This window comes from Dendroctonus ponderosae, unplaced genomic scaffold, assembly GCF_020466585.1.
Source record: "Dendroctonus ponderosae isolate FM_Combo_2020 unplaced genomic scaffold, Dpon_F_20191213v2 Dpon_F_20191213_4, whole genome shotgun sequence".
Classification (NCBI taxonomy): Eukaryota; Metazoa; Arthropoda; class Insecta; order Coleoptera; family Curculionidae; genus Dendroctonus; species Dendroctonus ponderosae.
The window spans coordinates 471-20146 of NW_026018611.1; the positions used below are offsets into that span (position 1 = coordinate 471).

At 37.2% G+C, this 19676-nt stretch overlaps 3 protein-coding genes across 3 annotated transcripts in view; 2 read left to right on the plus strand and 1 right to left on the minus strand.

The window, feature by feature from the left end:
* Window positions 1-2007: 2007 nt before the first annotated feature.
* LOC125504223 (brachyurin-like) lies at window positions 2008-3229 on the minus strand. Its single transcript, XM_048665905.1, has 4 exons — window positions 3072-3229; window positions 2718-2938; window positions 2407-2657; window positions 2008-2353 (listed from the first exon to the last, which is right to left on the minus strand). Exons 1-4 carry the CDS (start codon window positions 3135-3137, stop codon window positions 2052-2054), a joined length of 840 nt encoding a protein of 279 aa, XP_048521862.1. The 5' UTR covers window positions 3138-3229; the 3' UTR covers window positions 2008-2051.
* A 2702-nt stretch (window positions 3230-5931) lies between these two features.
* On the plus strand, window positions 5932-11462 carry LOC109543245 (brachyurin). The gene is made up of 4 exons (XM_048665904.1): window positions 5932-6057; window positions 7540-7763; window positions 7824-8074; window positions 11113-11462. Exons 1-4 carry the CDS (start codon window positions 5992-5994, stop codon window positions 11412-11414), a joined length of 843 nt encoding a protein of 280 aa, XP_048521861.1. The 5' UTR covers window positions 5932-5991; the 3' UTR covers window positions 11415-11462.
* A 4369-nt stretch (window positions 11463-15831) lies between these two features.
* The window catches only part of LOC109543243, a gene marked incomplete in the record, with an annotated part of 7351 nt that continues 3506 nt past the window's right edge, over window positions 15832-19676 (plus strand). The window contains 3 exon segments of the mRNA XM_048665903.1: window positions 15832-16159; window positions 19179-19524; window positions 19585-19676.

Sequence of the window (19676 nt, forward strand, 5' to 3'; positions counted from 1 at the left end):
AGGTGCGAGGATCGAATCCCCAATTATAGGGGTTAAGTAAGCTTCTTTTGCTTCAACCCCAAACTTTTTTATTTGCTTTTTTTGCGATGTTGACGATGCGAATGCTTTGGTTTGTTTCAGTTTGTAAGTGTTTTCATTTTTTTTGGGTTAGTGAGTATTTTTTTCTTTTTCTGGGTTTGTAGGTTTTTTCCTGTATTTTTTGGATTAGCTTGGGTTAGTTTGTTACAATGTTTAAACCAAATATGGTATCTTTGCGAAGATTTAAATATATTACTTTCATTTGAAAATTATTTTCCACAAGTCACACACAAAGCCGGCATTTAAAATTTGTGGTCTAGTAATAAAAGTAGTTTTTTCCTGGTCAAACCTGCCAACGAAGAAAAGTGGCCTTAGATTAGAAATGACCAATCGTGGTAAATGGCAACGCTGGACTTGTCTTTTGTTTAACTGTTCCGAGATGGAACAGACGACTTGTCAGAATTTTAATTTCTGCGCTTCAAATTCTGGATTCTGGCAGAAAAGGGTATTTTTCCAAAAAATATTTCAAGTCAAAAGTGTTGGAAATTGGAAAAACCACAATATGAGTAGTTTTTCAATTTTTTTAATCATTCTCGTTAGCCGAAATCCACCGAATAGATCCCGGCAGTAAAAAAAAACCGTTTCATATAAAAGTGTGACGGAAAAAATATGTGCAGTTGGGAAAAGCCGTAGAAGAGGCCTGAGCGTAAAGCTGCGGAAAGTTTTATAAAAATTTCTTTAAAGTCTGAGTTTTTTCGGCTTAGTAATTATTGGTCTCAAAATGTATGTATTAATCCAGCTGCGCTATTTCTCTAAAAAAATCGAAGCATGGAAACTAAACCGGACAGAAATTTAAAATTTTTACTGTCTGCAGCAGATGATCTGACTGAAGCTGCAGAAGTTTCATAAAAATTCCCCCAAGTTTTGATTTTTTAGAGCTAAGTAAATATCGGAATCAAACTTGAGGTTTTTACTCGTCTGCGCTTTCGTTTATAAAACGCTATTCTGAACCAAAAGCAAATAATCGTTTAAAATTGTCATTCCCGTTAAAAAAAAACACTGAATCCTAAATATTTTAAAAGTTTCAGAGTCCTCATTTTTGTCTGCTTGGTTAAAATCGTTCTCAAAATTATATTTTATCCATTTGCGCTGCCTGCTTTAAAAGTAATTTCAAGTCTCAATTTGAGTAGTTCTCAAAATTCAGGTCAGACATCTAAAAACACTAAATTTGCAGGAAAGATGCAACAAAGTATGCTTTATTTATTTCTGCAAAAAACGTGTTCCAGTCTCAAATTGTTCGGAAGAAATAAATTTTGGAAAAAGGGCGGTTGAATGTAGCGTCATTGTCATTGCAAGCGTAATTTTTAGTGGTTCTCAAAATTCAGCCCACTCGTCCAAAAATACCAAATTGTGAGGACATAAATCCTGAGGTGTGCTTTATTTACTTCTGCAAAAAACACTTTCCAATCTCGACTATTTTTGGAAGGAATAATTTTTTTTCAAAATCAGCGGATAAATTTAGTCGAAAGTCATTGCAAGTATCACTTTGAATAGTTGTCAAAATTCAGCCCAAGCGTCTAAAAACACCAAATTGTGAGTACCGAAAGCTTGATGTGTGCTTTATTTATTTCTGCAAAAAGCACTTTCCACTCCCAACAGGTTTTGGGAGGAATAAGGTTTCTCCGAGGAACGGCGAGTAAAGTTAGTCGCTAGTCATAGCAAGCATCACTTTGAGTAGTTCTCAAAATTCAGCTTAGGCGTCTAAAAACACCAAATTTTCAGGAAACATGCAACGAAGTATGCTTTATTTATTTCTGCAAAAAACTGTAGGTCTCAAAATTCAGCCCAAGCGTCTGAAAAGGCCAAATTTTGAATGAACCAAAAAGTTATTGATTTAATTTATCTGGAGTTCTCTAGGTAAAACTTCTGAATCCACACATCGGGCCATATCACTGCAAACGGATAGCAGCTGCACCAAAAACACACATAAATCTGCAACTATTTAATGAAACAAAAAAATGTCAAAGACGAATTTAGATGCCACTGTTGGCGGTGATCCAGGTTCGGAACGTGGAAACTCTGGCATAAGCGCTGGGATGTCCAGCCTGGCAAAGACGAGCTCCGAAGGAAACGATTCCGACTTCCACGCCTCCAATCACCAATGGACCACCAGAGTCGCCATTGCAGGATCCCACACCTCCAATTCCAGATGTGCAGATATGTTGGGCCTGGACGGTGCTCCCGTAGGAATTGGCACAGACAGCGTTGGTTATAACTGGCACTTGCACGTACTTCAATTGGCTGGCAATCGAATTGCTCGAGTCACTGGTTCTGCCTGGAAATGCGAGCTGTTGGGTGAACTTTTTCGGGGCCTGGACCGGAACTCACCCCATCCAGAAACAATGGCGGTTTGGCCTGCAAATGTTCCAGAGTTGGCCGGGGCCAGGCTAATGGAAGAGATCCCAGCTTGGCCCACTGGGATGGAAGCAGCCCGAAGAAGAGCGATGTCATTAAGCAAGGTCGCACTTGCCCATTGGGCATGGACCACGCGACCACTAGCAACCAAACGAACCTGAGTGGGTTCGTTGACGGTGGTTGACGGGTTGTGAGCACCCAGAATGATTTGAACAGCCGAAGCGCTGAGGAAATGGTTCCATCTGTAGAATCATTACTCATGGAGGCCTTTCCCGATTACTTACGTGTCAACGCAATGGGCGGCAGTGAGAACCCATTGGTTACTGATGATGGATCCCCCACAGAAACTGCGGCTGTCAATGATCAAGGCAGCTTGGTATGGGAAGGCTCCGCGTGCTGCGACTTGTCCACCCACAATTTTCAACCCATGCGATTCAGGGGCGGGGCCAATGGGATCCACGAACAGATCGACTGATCGGAGGTTTTCCCAATCAAATTCAAATTCCTGCAAAGAAAATGATCATTTTCCAAAGGGTTAGTAAACATCAGTTGCTAACAGCCCCAAAGTAGGAGTTTCATAGAAAATGGCAGTTTTTAATTCATTCGAATAACTAGTGACAGGTGGACATAAAACTTACCTCAATGGATTCAGCAGCAGCAACAGCGCTTAGTAAGCAGCCAATGGCAAAGGTAAGTAGTTTCATCTTGGCACTCTTGTTTTCAAGCTACCCAGACTGGACTTCGGCTTCAACTTGCCATGATTTTATACCAAATTTGGCCAGAATCATTAATCCAAGAATGCCATCAGTTTATCGAACATTTTGATTAGCTTAATCCGTATTCAAATGACTATCGGGTGATTTTGATAGCTATCTTTCACGGTGTCTGCGTTGCGTCTCCAATCCAATCACCCGCCTGGAAAACTTATGGGATTTGAACAGATTGAAAAGTTATTAGATTTTTTATGGAATTAATTGTGTAGAAATACGGTTTTTCCAGGGTGATTTAAGTAATTAACTCCCTCCTTGTTTGAAGCAATTTAAGGCCCGTTTAGTTGGTTATTCATTCAGCTGATTGTAGAAACTTTCCAGACTTTGGAATTTTCTGGATTTTGGTAGAATTTTGCCATTTTTACCTTAATTTTTGCACATGCAACATTAAAATGCCTAAAATTAATCACCTTTTCTTCAAAGTATGCGTTTGATGCGTTCTCAAAGGCATTTGACTGATGGAGGGCAGGATTTCGATACCAAAATGTTTAATTTTTTCTATGAATCATATCGCCTAAATTAGACTTCAGAGAGAGACGATTTGACCGAAAATCAATAGACTGAACCTTATTTTGTATGCTCTCAAAATTGCAGACGAATAGCGCTGGTTTTGGAATTTTAAAAAATTTTTGGGACCGACTTGAAACGTGGGTGTGAGACTGTTGCGTCACGAAAGAGGCACATTCGAAAATTTAATTATGCCTAAACTGGACTAAAATCAAAATTATTAATACGGAAACCTACAGAAAATACTTCGCTTTATTGGCTCCAGAAGTTGCAGATTTTTGCTTTAATTTTTGGAGTTTTGATGATTTTTTTAAATCGACTTGGAATTATCCGGTGTCTCGTCTACATCAACAGACACTTTAAAAAAATGGTAATGCGAAAACTGCACCAAAACGAGAGACGCTTTATCCCGCAATCGATAGATAATACTTCACGTCGTATGTCCTGAAAGTTGAAAATTTATAACGTGATTTTGCAGTTTTTGCATTTTTTTTAATTGTCTCTGAATTTACCAGCGTTCCTTTCACGTTCAAAGACACTTTCAAAGAATTACTTTGCAAAAACTAAACAAAAACGCTTTATACCGAAATCGATAGATACTACTTCACTTTGTACGTCCTGAAAATTGCAATTTCATGACGTGATTTTTGGAGTTTTGGCAATTTTTTTAAATTACCTCTGTCCTTTCATGTTAGAAGACACTTTCAGAAAATCACTATGCAAAAACTAGACAAGAGTCAAAAACGCTTTATACAGCAGTCAATAGACGATAATTCGCTTTTTTCTTTTTGGAAGTTGCAAACTTTGAACCTAATTTGTGGAGTTTTGGGAAACTTTTTAGATTGTCTTCGAATTAGGCAGCGTTCTTTTCACGTTAAAAGACACATTCAAAAAATCGCTATGCAAAAACTAGACTAGAGTCAAAAACGCTTTATGCAGCAGTCAATAGACGGTAATTTCGTTTATATTTTTTGGAAGTTGCAAACTTATAACCTACTTTGTAGAGTTTTGGGAAACTTTTTAAATTGTTCTCAAATTAGGCAGCGTTCTTTTCACGTTAAAACGCACTTTCGAAAAATCGTTATGCAGAAACTAGACCAGAGCAAAAAGCGTTTTATACAGAATTCATAGATACTTCACTTTATACGTCCTCAACGTTTCAAATTCAAGAAGTGATTTTTGGAGTTTTGATCAATTTTTGAAATCAACTTGAATTTGTCTCCTGTCTCTTTTAAGTTAACAGACTCTTTCAAAAATCATTAGGCAAAAAGATACACCAAAAAGGTAGAATCATTATCAATAGTTAATAGAAAAAACTTCACTTTATATGAATTGCCAGTTGAACGTTCACAGCGAAGTTTTTGGAGTTTTGACGAATTTTTGGAATTCACCTCAAACTATCCGTTGGGTTTTTTACGTCAGCAGCCACATGCAAAAAATAATTATAAAAAAAGGATGCTTAAAAGCTAGGCGTTTTATACAGCAATCGAAAGAATATGCTGCACTTTATATGCTTAAAAAGTTGCAGATTTTTGGCGTATTTTTTGAAGTTTTGGCATTTTTTTTAAATTGCCTGTGTTGAAAAAAAATTACTAAGCGGAAACTGCTAAAAAAAGGTTTTAAAAAGCCGCAGTTTACAATGTTTATTTGATTTGATAGAACTGAAGTGGAATCTGATTAGTTCCAAACATTTTCAAAAATTGTCTTTCCATTTGCAAATCGACGAAAATCGATTACGCACCAGGTAAATCGGCAGAAACATTCCACACTATGTTGCAACGTTTTCCACTTATCGTCGGATTAAGACGGTTTTTTCAAGTGAAAGTTAATGCTTCAACTCTGGTCTATAATTGATTGCTTATTCTATGGGGGTTTTAAGCGCCCAATCAATCACAATCATCATTGTAGCGGAACTTATCAGCAAAACATTGATACTGTGGCGACACATTTCCAGGTGGATGAATTACGTGAAAAACGCATCTGCGATTTAAAAAATCATAAATTTATATTAACATTTTATTTAAAAAATATTTCTTTTTGCTTGCTGCCCTTTTCAATTTAGATTTAATCAAGTAAATCAATGTTTTAGCAGTTTATGCAAAATAAGTGCGAATTTTCCTGCATATTTCAATGAGGGATTAGTGCTAGACATCGATTAGATCTCAAAAACTCAAGATTAACCGAAAATCCGGCGTAAAACTTTGATTAAAGTATAAAACGACGTCGAACTTAATTAATTCGCTCAGTCTGGGTTGAAGTTTGCACGCCAAAAAGTACCAAGATGAATATCGCAATTTTTGCATTCGTTTGCCTTTCGGTCGCATGTTCCACTGCTGATACTCTTCAGGTAGGACCTCCTTTATAATCGTTATGTATTTATGGTCTTTGAACGAATTATTCACTAAAACCGTGGAGAACCATTACAATGCAATAATTCGTTAGAGTATTGCTTAATGGCATTAGAAAATTTTTAAACAGTTTACCGCTCCTTCTTAGAAGGCAGTTCCAATAGCGATTTTGTTACAAATGTTAATGGTATGTCCCCCACATATATGTCAATTTGGAGATATTCCCATATAAGAGATTTACGAGCTTTTTGCATTTGGATTTTTTCAGTTTTTAAAAACTCATCAATTTTTAGGAATTTATTTAGTGTTTCTTTCATAAACTCCAGTAGAGATTAGCGTCAAAAAATCGATGAATGGCAATTGAAAAAATCGCTGAAACTCTAAAAATTACTGTATGAATTTGCAACTTTCAGGGCATACAAAGTCGAATGTCTTCTATTGATTACTCTATAAAACTCTTCTCTATTTCCTGCAGTTTTTGCAAAATAATTTTTTGAATGTGACTCTCAACGTAAAAGAAACATCGGGAAATTCTAAATAAATTTCAAAAATTCCTCAAAACTCCAAAAACTAAGCTGCAAATCTGCAACTTTCAGGTCATATAGGGCAACGTGTCTTCTTTTTAATGCTGACCAAAGAGTCTGTCTGTTTAGTTCAGTTTTTGCACAAAGATTTTTTAAAGTGTATGTTAACGTAAATGACACTGGATATTTTCATGTCAATTTGAAAAATTTTCGAAAACTGCTAAAGCTACTCCATGACTGTGTTATTTCCAGGGCATATAAAGCAGAGTGTATTAATTATTGACTACTTCAAAAGGCTCTTCTCTCGTGAATGGAGTTTTTGCAAAACAATTTTTTGGAAGTGTCCCTTTACGTAAAACAAACATCGGCTTTTCAAGTCCATTTCAAAAATTCCTCAAAACTCCAAAAAATTAGGTGTAAATCTGTAACTTTCAGGTCATATAGAGTGACGTGTCTTCTTTTTAATGCTCTCTAAGGAGTATTTCTGTTTAGTACGGTTTTTACACAAATATATTTTTTTAAGTTTCTGTTAACGTAAATCGGACGCTCGGGTTTTTCATGCCGATTTCAAAAATTCGTCAAACCTCCAAAAAGTAGGCCGTAAACTTACAACTTTTAGGTAGTATAGACGAAAGTGTCTCCTTTCGATTGCTCCATAAAACGTCTCTATCCTTCGTATAGTTTTTGCACAATTATTTTTTTATGTGTCTGTTAACGTGAAAGCAAAGCTGGATAGTTCCAAGTAGCTTTAAAAAAATCGCCAAATCTGCAAAAATTAAGCTACATCGATGCAACTTCCAGACGATATAAAGTGAAGTGTTTTGTCCGGATTTTCATATTAGTCAGTTCTCTGTTTAGTGTAGTTCCGAGGTAACAATTTATTGAAAGCGAACTAGTACCAATCAAACAGTAATCAATACTCGAATAAATATCGGATTAATGACTCCTGTTGGGTAGGAACTTGATTACGATTGGGCCAATATAAAATCACGTGATCTGTACGTCGAGCCCATTGGTCCAGCCCCCGAACAACAGTCAGGACTTCGCATTATTGGTGGAAATGTGGCGGCCCGGGGCGCTTTTCCTTATCAAGCTGCCCTGATTATTGACAACCAGAGTTTCTGCGGCGGATCCATCATCAGTAACCAATGGGTTTTGACTGCCGCCCATTGTGTCGACACGTAGGGAATAGTTAAATATTAGAATCCAATAAATTAAATTGAATTTTAATGGCTTTTTAGAGCTGCAGCTGTCCAGATCATTCTCGGTGCTCACAACCCCAGATCCACAGTGAATGAACCAACACAAGTTCGATTGGCAGCCAACGGTCGTGTGGTTCACACTGGTTGGGAAACTAGTGTTCTTCAGAATGACATCGCTCTTCTTCGAGTTGCCTCGATTCCCGTGGGACAACCTGGAATTTCCGCAGTTAATCTGGCTCCATCCAACTCGCCCACTTATGCCGGATCTACTGGTACCATTTCAGGATGGGGTGAGTCTATATTGAGTATCTAACGGTTGATTATTAATCATCAAGCTTTTCTGGGTTCAAGGGTGGTTCAAGGGTACTTCGAGTGTTTGAGTCCACAGATGAGATTACAGTCTACACTTGGGCTTGTAATGACGTGAAGAGTGTGCAGGTGTGTTTCAAAACACGAACTTCCGGAGTTAAATTCGGCTGTACACTGTTAAAAAAATTTGATTGAATTTTCAGTCAAATGTAATTGAAATTTTTTTCACATACGTAACTGAAAATTCAGATACCTGTTATTGAAAATTCAGAAACCAGTTATTGAAAATGCAAATAACTTTTGGTAAAAAAGAAGAAGAAGAAGGTTATTTTAAAAAAACTTCTTCGTGCCATTCTCAGAGAGAGCAGAGCGTAGGCGACCTCTCGTGCATATTTGCGCAACGAACCATTCAAATTATACAGGGGACATGTCGAGATGTTTTTCTATGTAGATTTCTGCTGTTGTTCTGGTCTGCTTCCAATGTTTTCCACGAAGTGACCAAAGTATCAGCTGCGGGAAAATTTTTACGCCTTGGCCAGGATTCGGGTCCCAGATTGGCATGAAGATGCTCTTTCCACCACGCCAATGTAGCCTACAATACTTTTTGGTGAAACTGTAATAAGCCTTTCTGGCGGATGTCACGTCACTGTCGAAAATTAGATCAAGCCATGCATCGGTTTATACGATGGTACGATGATACAAAAGCGTTCTATTGGTTGGAAATCTGTTAATTCGTCCATTATAATACGAACTGACAGATATTCAATCAGTCCCTGCAAATAGGTTAAGATCTGAAAACTTTTCAGTTACATGTTATTGAATTTTGGATTTTCAATAAGAATACTGAAAATTCAATCACAATGTGCATGAATTTATTTTCAACAACCAAAAACTGAATTTTTAGTTACAAAACTTACTGAAAAGTAACTGAATTTTCAACTCATTTTTAACAGTGTAGTTTCACCATCCTTGCAAACTTTCGGCATGTTAAGACTGCGTTGGAAAGCTCGAAGTCTCGGGTTTAGGGAGGTTTTAGCAATTTCAAAGCGAAAAGTGTGGAAGGTTTTAAAAAGCGAATTTTCCCGGTTAAATCTGAATGTAGTTTATGCGCCTTCACAAACTTCCGAGTTTTAAATACCGTGTTTGAAAGCCCAAAACGCCCACTTTATTTGGTATTTCAAGACTTTAAAATGCATCCCCAACTGGGCTCGTTACGCGGTGAAAAGTGTGGAAGATTTCAAAAAGCGAACTTTCCCTGTTAAATCTGAACGTAGTTTCTGCGCTTTCACACACTTTCGAGTTCTAAAAACCTTGTTTGAAACCCCAAAATGCCCACTTTATTTGGTATTTCAAGACTTTAAAATGCGTCCGTAACTGAGCTCGTTTCAATGTAAAAAGTGTGGAAAGTTTCAAAAAGCGAACTTTCCCGGTTAACTCTGAGTGTAGTTTCTGCGCTTTAACAAACTTTCGAGTTCTAAAAACCTTGTTTGAAACCCCAAAATGCCCACTTTATTTGGTATTTCAAGACTTTTAAATGCGTCCGCAACTGGGCTCGTTTCGAGGTGAAGTGTGGAAGGTTTCAAAAAGCGAACTTTCCCGGTTAACTCTGAATCTAGTTTCTGCGCTTTAACAACCTTCCGGCTTCTAAAAACTGTGTTTGAAAGCTCACATCGCCCGCTTTATTCGGGATTTGAAAACTTTGAAATGCGCCCTCAACTGCTCTCGTCCAGAAGTGAAGAGTTCTGAGTGTGTAAAATTACTTTTCCGAATAAATCTGGCCGAACTTTTAGCGCCTTACGGAACTTCCGGCATCTGAAAGCCGTATTCGAAAGCTCAAAATGCGCGATTATTCAGGATTTTAAAGCTTCAAAATGCGCTTTTAACTTGGTTCGTTCTTAGATCAAAAGTGTGGGGGGTTTAAAGAAAAGAACTTTTCCAGTTAAATCCGGTAAGAATTCTACCGTCTTATTCGAAAGCCCAAAATGTTCGCTTCATTCCGGATTTTGAAATTACTAAATACGCCCTCAACTACTGTCGTCCGGAAATGAAGAGTATTGAGGGTGTCAAATAACAAACTTTTCCGATTAAATCCGACCTTCCTTTTGGCGCCTTTATCCTTTTTATCCTTTAGCTCACGAAACTTCAGCATCTGAAGATTCAGAGCATTCGAAAGCTGTAAATCTCCGCATAATTCGATTGTTTTAATCTTCAAATTGGACGCTCAATTGGGCTCGTTCCGAGATCAATCATTGTTAAAGCTTTTTCCAAGCGACTACGTTTGGTTCCCGCACAAACATCAAGTTATTTTAGTTCCTTATGGTAATTGAAAGACACTTTGTTAAAATCTCAAACAAATAGCGCCCAAAAAGGGCGATATTGTCGCTAAAGTTGATGAAAACATTTTAAGCCGGTTTGGTCCACCCTGTATCAAACGTTGCAATCTTACGCAATTTTAAGAACGTTAATTTTTTCGTAAATAATTCAAGAACGAAACTCGTTTTCAATACAATACAGAATTTATCATTAAATTCACAGCAGTTTTTGCCCATTTTACCATTTTCCAAACAAAGTTGGGACGCTCGGTATATTGAGGTTTGCAATATATTTTTAAGTGTCTTCAAAGGCAAGTGGGAATTTGATTTTCTAAGAGCTCTGGAAAAAATTACAACTTTTCCAGTCTGAATGGCACGTTTTTGGATTTTTCAAGAACAATGAAAAAATAGTCTTAACGAAAAAAACACTTTGTTAAGTCTTAAAGACGCAACAATTTTTTCGCGTGTCATGCCATGGATTTAGACCCAACTTGGCACGATCAGTGTGCAAGCGGCAGCTTCAGTTATAAAAAAGGTTTTGTATCACTAATTAGGAAAATTCCTTAGCTAAACTCAACATAGACAGTTTTTAAGGCCCAAAAAAAAGAGTTTTTGCTATATCCGACACTAGCAGTCATTGTCCATGTTTGATTCACATAAAGCCACACAGTTTTTCCGAAAAGTGTCTCAAATCATTCCGATTCCAGGAAGAACAAGCGATGCCAGTACCACCATTGCCAATGAGTTGAAATTCGTGGAAGTTCCCATAATTTCAAATTTGATATGCACTCTTTCATATGGACCCCTGGTGAGTTCTCAGCACGTTTGCACCTCAGGAGCTGGAACTCGTGGAGCCTGCAATGGTGACTCTGGTGGCCCATTGGTGGTCGCAGGTGTTGAAATCGGAATCGTTTCCTTCGGATCGCGATTGTGCGAATCTGGAAATCCCAGCGTTTTTGTCCGAGTGTCCCATTTCAGGGACTGGATCACTTCCAACTCTGGCGTCTAAACCTCAGTGGATGGATTAAGGGAAAGAAAATAAAGTTCATCCAATGATTAACCGCCTTTTATTGTGTTCTGGGGTCGGTACGGGCACAGCATAAAGATTATACCTGCTTCAAAGGACTGGTTGCACAATTTAATACCTTTGATGCCCGAGATGAAGGTTCGAGCTAAGCCTTTATAATATAAGTAAATTTAAGGAGTAACCTTGATGATTACTTGGGAAACGACATCCTGCCCAACAAGTGGTCCAAAAGGGTGTTGCATCACAATTTTCTGCCTGCCACCTTGACGCGATCAATGAATGTATAAAAAAAACTCTAGAATAGGCCTTTTAGCCTGATTCTTGATTTATTTGACATTGCATTTCGGTTGGCCTCTTGTCGCTTCTGCTATTAACCCGCATCATTATCTTCTGGACTTTAAATTCAAATCCCGGAGCCTCGAAAACTCGAAATACCTATAGTCTTCGTACGGCTCTTTGTCATTTAACTTCTCTATTGAAAAGCGATTTTACACGGGGTTTTGATTGTTTTTTTACTATCAATTTCACGCTGCTTTGAAAGAAGTTTCAGGACACTTATTCTGCTAAGGAATTGCTTAGGAATGTAGTGTTTACCTCCTTCAATATTAATTTTAACGTCAGGCTGAGTAATTGGGAAACAAATAACACCACCTTCTTTTCATTGATTTTTTTGCAAAATTTACCACTAATTTCATTCATTTTTTACACTAATTTTCTAAATTTAATTTTTCGTGTATTATCTTTCATTTTGCTGCATTAGGACATTTTCGCGGCTTGTGTGTTTTATGAACAATCTAAGGCAACGTAGAATCTTCACCTTCTTAACTTGGACATTTTTGCTCCCGTCTTTTTACAGGTTAGCAATTTTTAATGGTGCCCCATTAGGAAAACAACAATCACTGTTTCAAAATCGTCCTAAGAAATTTTAAGGAAGGATGGTTGCTCAGAAATTCTCCACGGTTTTCAAGATAAACGCTTGCAAACGTCGACCGCCGATAAAAAATTACAATTTTCATTCCAACTTTTAAAGGTTAGTAATTTCGGATAACACTTATTGAAGGAAAAATAGTTCTCGAGACGCTCTGTAGAAAAGGTGCTAACGATTATTCAGATATTCTCAACGGTTTCTAAGCTAGACGCTCGAAAAAATCGGCCTTCGTTCAAAAATTACCAATTTCATTCTAACTTTCTAAAGGTTAGGAATTTCGGAAAGAATGATCCTTCTCAAAATACTCTATAGAAAACATTCGAATGATTACACAGATATTCTCACCGGTTTCCAAAATACACACTTGCAAACATCGACTGTCGTTAAAAAATTACAATTTTTAATCCAATTTTTTAAAGGTTAGGAATTTCTAATGCAGCTCAGTTAGGAAAAGACAGCTCTTGAACTTCGACAACCGTTTAAAACTGACATTTTGCCTGCTCCCTTTTTAGAGGTTACGAATTTCCGGCAACGTTTTCCTCACATAAGACAGCTTTCAAAACGCTCTATTGAAAAGATCTAGTGATTAATGCATTTTTTTTAAATAGTGTCCAAGATATTATCGAAAATGTAAGTGAAGTCATCAAATTTTTAGTCTAGCGCTTTAGGGGTTAGAAATTTTCTGTCCAGTCTAACGAGAAAAAAGTAGCTTTAGAGGTTTCAAAATTAGCAGAAATCGGGCCTATTTTTGCTTCAATCCCTCTAGAGATTCGTAGATTCTAATAAAGCTTAAATAGAGAAAGATCCCTTAGCGTCCAAAGGGCCTTTGCCTAAATGGGGAAAAATGACCATAGAATCGCTTCAACTAAAAGCGGCTAGAGGTTATGGAAATAATTTCAACGGGTTTTAAAGATAATACTACGAATACAGATAATCTTAAGCGAGTGTTTCCAGTGCGGCTATTGGTTTCGAGTCATTCTTGCTAAAATAACTCGACATTCAATTTTTTCCCAAGAACTACATTCATCCCCAGAACGGCCGTAGAGTGACAAAATCAAACTTTGCATTTCTCCAAACTAAACTTCAGAAAACCCATTGATTTCGTAACTGTAAGTCTCCCAAACTGCACTACTCATAAAGTAAAATACCCATTTACAATACAAAACCTTTTTGTCAAACCGTGAACAAGGCATTATATTCGGTCAAATTCGATTTGGCTTGAGCATTTCGGGTATGTAGTACATTTCAACTTGCCTGCATCAAAAGGAATTCCTTTTAAGTAACAAAAATAACCTGCTGGACCTTCCATTCTTCGCTATCAAGCACGGTGTACATTTTTACCTCAAATGTACGTTCTATCCTAGGAAGTGCGGCTTTTGAAACTTATATCACGCTGGTTTACCTAACAGTTCAAATGGCTGATGAAGTAATTTTTTTGGGCGCTCAATGGTCAGCTGCTCAAGGCCTAGACGAGTGCCAAAACCCTGGTTTCCATGTCTAACTAATTTCGCAAGAACCGTCTTTAGAAGTGTACCATGTAAAAGGTTTAAAAATTTATTCTGACGCCACGGATGGGTTAATCGAATCCAAATTTACACCACATACAAACTGAAACTTGCGTTATCAAGTGCTGAAAGCCTTATTTCGATGTCTCAACTGATTGCTCAGAAATCGTCTTTAGAAATGTACGATGTAAAAATGAGGAACCGCGCAAAAAATCTTGAAAGTTAAAAATTCTTTCTGATGGCACCAGTGTCTTGAATAGAACTCAAGTTTCACTCGAGTTCTGAACTCCTTATTCCCGTTCATATTGAAGATTAATGTTCGAGTTTCGCAAAAACCGTCAATTCACAGCCGATAAAATATAGCAATTAGTGACGAAAACTTCCCATTGAATAATCGGAGAAATGAATTTAATCCGCAACCCTGTCCCAGTCTCCTATTATTGATGTGACTCACTCGCTTGACATACAATAAGGGCCAAAAGGCCCACACCCTTCCGCAATTTAGGAACTTCGTCAATAGAATACTAGGAAAACATTAAGTTGGTGTCTAACCCTACCGTTTCCGCTTCGTTTCGACGATTCCAAATGACCAACGTGTGCAAAACGAGGGCGGCATTTGACTGAAAAACCTTTTTAAAATCGGTCGATTTTGTTTGCATCTTTGTATACTGGCGGTTCGGGTTCCCCATAAAAATATATCACGAAAAAACCAGTCGGTTAAAGGGCCATTTGAGTGGACAGAAGCGAAATCTTTTATTTCAGTGGAGGACTTTCCATCTTCATACTGCGAAAGGGTTTAGTGTAGCCCGGCAATGGCTCATAAACAATATGTCTTTATCTAAAATGCCTCCTCAGAAAAAGGGTAGAAAGTTGTCCAGTTGGGTGTTCTAAGGTGGTCATTATCTCTATAAAGATTTATCTCTACAGACTCAATAAAAGTGAATTTGTAACTTTTGTGCAGCTGTCAGAGAGTGACAAACTGGTTTCGGCGTTTTTCATCGAAACTTTATCGCAGCTGATTGAAATTCATTCATTCATTCACTAACATTGATTATAATGAAGTAATCGGACGTCAAAAGGACGTCATTTTCATGTTATTTTATGTTATTTAGTGTTGAATGCTTTTGTAAGGACATTTAAGGACAGAATAAGTTTCTTTCTAAGGTAGCTTTCGGTAAAAGCATTCATTTGCTAAAGAGGAAAAAACATTAACGTTTTTTGACCAAACCTTTGGACATACTTAGAGTGAAGTGTGTTCTAAAGATCGTGAAAATTTGAAATTGTTACTTACTTTAGTTTAGAAGATGCCAATTTTTTAATGAGAGAGTGCAGTTGATAGTGATTTCATAGAGTCTTCATTTTGATAGTGATATTTACTAAGCTGGAAAAAAGCAGGATTCTGGGCGATGTTTATAAAACTTTCGCTAAATTTAGAGTGAAGTGTCTTCTAAATATGTTGAAAATTTGAAATTGTTGCTTCGATTAGTTTAGAAGATACACATTTTTAAAAGAAAAACTATGTCTTATCCGATGGACTAGACACAACTTAATACTCTTACATGCGGTTGGACAACACTGGTATGTGTTATATGGTACGAGACTAGTGGGGTTTTCGGTCAAAAAACAAGTTTTTTTCCTCCAACCGTTGGCCAAAAACCTCACCATTCTCGTAACATCTTATGCATTTCATCATTAAATTCGTTAACAAAGTTCAGCCGTTTGATCCAATGATTTTCTTCGATTTAACGAGTTTTCTTAGAAAAAATAAGATTATAAGGCGTGGCTTTGAACAAAAAATTTTCGAAAATCAACCAAAAAAAGATAATAGATGAACAATTACTGAAACTGTAAAACAGAAGTTTTAAAAATTCATAGACAAGAAAGGATTTTTCAGAAAAAAACATAGTTAAACGCGAATAATCCGCTAAAAAATAGTACAACGTCGCCTTACAATTACTGTCAATCTTCAATGCCATTGCGTCAAATTAGTAATTTGTGTAATGGTGATTAGAAAACAGTGTACGCGTTTTGTCCCGTTCAAATTTCAAAGTTTTGCAGAATTTCCCCATTTTCCTGCAGAAAATTGCTGATTTTCTCAAACAGAGAGCTTTTCTTAACTAGTTTGCGACATTTTCCCGGTCGCTAGTGCGATTTTCCAACAAAAAACGCGATTTTTCTATACCCAAACTTTCTGACGTCTCCCGTCAAAAAGTTAAATGGCCTACATTGTTTGGGATGTTCAAATCTGTACTTTTCAGATAAATGGCTGGGAGAAACTGGCTGTTTAATGCTGGGTGAGTTTTCGAAATAATTAATCTTCTAGGCGATTAAAAAAACTTAGCTGTAAAATACCCCTAAGGTGCAGGTGCAAACAATACCTTTAGAGCGCTGAAACATTTTAACGCGGTAACCCTGACCAAGTGGACGAAACGATTCAAAGAACTTCATAGAATCGGTTGAGGAATACAGATTGTTCCTTATACCGGGTAGTGGTCAACTTAAGACAACATATTGTTGCGTTCAAACAAATTTCTCTTGTTCGGAGGTTAATGGTTTCCGAGGTACTTTAATTTTGGGATTCCATTAAACTAATCTGATAAGGCTTCTTATGTAAGCTATCTACTAGATGTTAGCATTAATTTGCCAAATTACCAGGACCTTGTATTAGCCTTCGATTAATTATAAAATACATAATTAATTTTCTAAGAAGCTTTTGGGATCATAACTAGTACTAATCGATTTCCATAAGTTTATGGCTGATGTAAATTCTAACGGAAAATAGTTCCGTTTATAATATTTGTTGCTTGAAAGTTATAGATGATGCGCTAATTTTGTCCATCCAAGTTTTTATGTACAGGGTGTTTCCTCATTAGTTGACACTCAGCGTTGTTTCAACTGTTTTCTTTATAAAACGTTGTAAAACTAAAATAGCCTTGAAGCAAGACAGACAAACAAAAATCATAGAGAAAATAACAATAATATTTGTGAAAATAAAATCGATGATTCCCTCGATGGCCTTCATTTAGCTCTAGGTATACTTTTTCCATAATCATTTTAAATTTTATCTAAAACGTTTTGAATCAAATTTGAAATAATTCAAATTTGTACCCGGACTCTCATACGCAATTTTCTTCAAATAACTCCAGAGAAAAGAATCAAGGGGCGCTAATTGAAAGATTTCAATTGTAAATCAAGCCGAAGTGTTCAATGTAATCAAGAAAATTTCCATTGCCCAATAATAATAGATCTTGATCTTGTTCAAGAGACAAGATGTTTGGAGAAAAACATGTTGGTTATGCTTAGAATCTCGCTCCTATTGAGCAACACTGGGCAGCATTACGAGAGCTTAATTGTGATCTATCAGTGGCTTTTTAACTAACAAGGCGGACCCACGGTGGTCAATACATCAATAGATTAATCCCCGATGCGTGTGGGATTTGGCTTGGCGACCATTGCCTTACATCGGCAGAAAACCAGAAAATCCTAACTGGAAACTGACCATCCAAATGGAGACATCCATCCCTCATCTCTAACACCGATACAGCTAAACTCTTTTACCTACTTGTCACCTGTCAGCATTGGGTCAACCTTTGCAAATATGCCCACGCATTATGAGAACCGATTCGAATATGAAATGGCACAAAACCGAAACGGGCCTCCACTTTCGGCCTTTTGTGCGGTTTTAACAGATTAATCTAACTGTATGTACATGCGGATATTTGGGCAAGCTGCACCACCCTTTCGCAAATACTTTTCACGTTATCTTGCAATGCCCGACAAAACATCTGCCGTTATCCCGGAAAAGGGTTTTCGGTGACTTATTCATGCCATCAAGTTATTTATCTGTCGGTTCTTACGGGATATTTAATGCGACGAGTGGACAATATATTGATTGGCCCGCAATTGCATTGAGCTGCGACATTTGCTCATATTTTTCGTTCATTAGGCAACGTTGTTCAATTTTCAATTGAACCGTTTAGCGGTTGATTTCAATTTGCAATCAACCGCTGTTTCAAAACGCCTTTTGCAAGTGCAAAAGTAGCCCCGTTGCCCAATGAATGAAAAAATGCCTGCAAATGTCCCAGTTTTGATCCTTATGGGACAACATAAAAGACACTAAACGCTGTTGAACACAAAAGTGCATCAATTTTCAATGAAGTTTACTTCAACCGCTACAAAATTCAATGCAAAATTAATCTTGTGGTTGATTAGCCCCAATTGCGTTTAACTGGGACCTTTGCCCATATTTTTCTTTCATTAGGCAACGCTGTTTAATTTTCATTTGAACCGTTTAACAGTTGAATTCAATTTGCAATCAGCCGCTGTTTTAAAACGCCCTTTGCAAGTGCAAAACTAGCCCCGTTGCCAAATGAATGAAAAAATGCCAGCAAATGTCCCAGTTTTGATCCTTATGGGACAACATAAAACACACTAAACGCTTTTGAACACAAAAGCACATCAATTTTCAATCAAATTTACTTTAACCGCTACAAAATTCAATGCAAAATTAATCTTGTGGTTGATTAGCTCCAATTGCTCATATTATAAGATAATTTGAATACGTTGCATGTAGTTTGAAATCCAATTGAATACGTTTAAAATTGTAAATTGCAAATTTTCATAGTTTTAACGAGAGTAACGTCTTTAAAGCCAAATGTATTTCACATCCAAACGTTTTTGCAGAGCTTGCTTAAGCCAAAGCGGTTAAACAAAAGGTCTCTAAATCCAGTAAAATGTGTTTTTAAGCAAATCGCATTGACGCGTTCTTTAAGCAAAGCAATGCGTCCAAATCAGGATTTTAAGCTGGGAATGTTTAAGCAAAGTAGCTCTAAAACCAGCCGAAGCTCGAATTTATTCCGAAATACGCACGTTTAGTAGCTATCGACGTTGTAAAATATATTTAAAGATAAATGTATTTTACAACCAAACGTTTTGGCAGACTTTCAGTCGAAGTTGTTAAACAAAATAAAAATTGTTTTAAGCAAAGTAATGCGTCCAAAGCAGGCCTTTAAGCTTCGAATGTTTAAGCCGAAGCTCGATTTTATTCTGAATTACACGCGTTTAGTGTCTTTAAATATTGTGAAATAGTTTAGAGCAAAATGCTGCTCCAGTTTCGTATTCTTTAAATCAACTCAAGTATTCCAAGCCAAGCAGAGCCAATGTCTTGTTCTTGTTGTTAATCTTCTCAATTTTGTCCTTTTGACTTTCGATTTTCCAATTTTGCTTAACTTTCTATGTTTCTCTTAACTTCAAGAGTTTTGTTTATTCCTCATTCTATTACTCGCTAACTCTATTTGAATTTCTCTGGCACAGTCGGGAAATTCCAATTATTCAAGAAAAATCGTCTGAGCCTAAGAGTGACTGCAAGTACCTACAGTCGAAACATTGACCGTTTCTCCAAAGTAGAAGCTTTGTCCATCTTCACCCCCACAATCCACTAGTGAATAATCCTGAACGAAAACGCTGGATTTTCGGGAAACTTCTTGAAGAAAATGGTTGGGATTAGTCAGGATCTATCAGGTCGCGTGCTTGTTTTGCTTGCTTTGCAATCGAAGCTACTAGAAGAAGCCATCAAAATGCATCGATTGATGCCTTGCCAAGTAAATCTTTTACGCCGAAGAAATGGGCCAATTGTTTGAAAAAATGTCACATCAATCAGGTAATAATTCAGCCCTTTACTTTTTAAGTATGAACAGGTATGAAAGCTTGCATTTCTTAGGACTTTTCGAGCTTCGGCCACCTCCGCCCTCCCACTCCTTGGACTTGTGGTCATTTCTTCCTTGTTCAATAGCCGGATATTGATTGAAACAG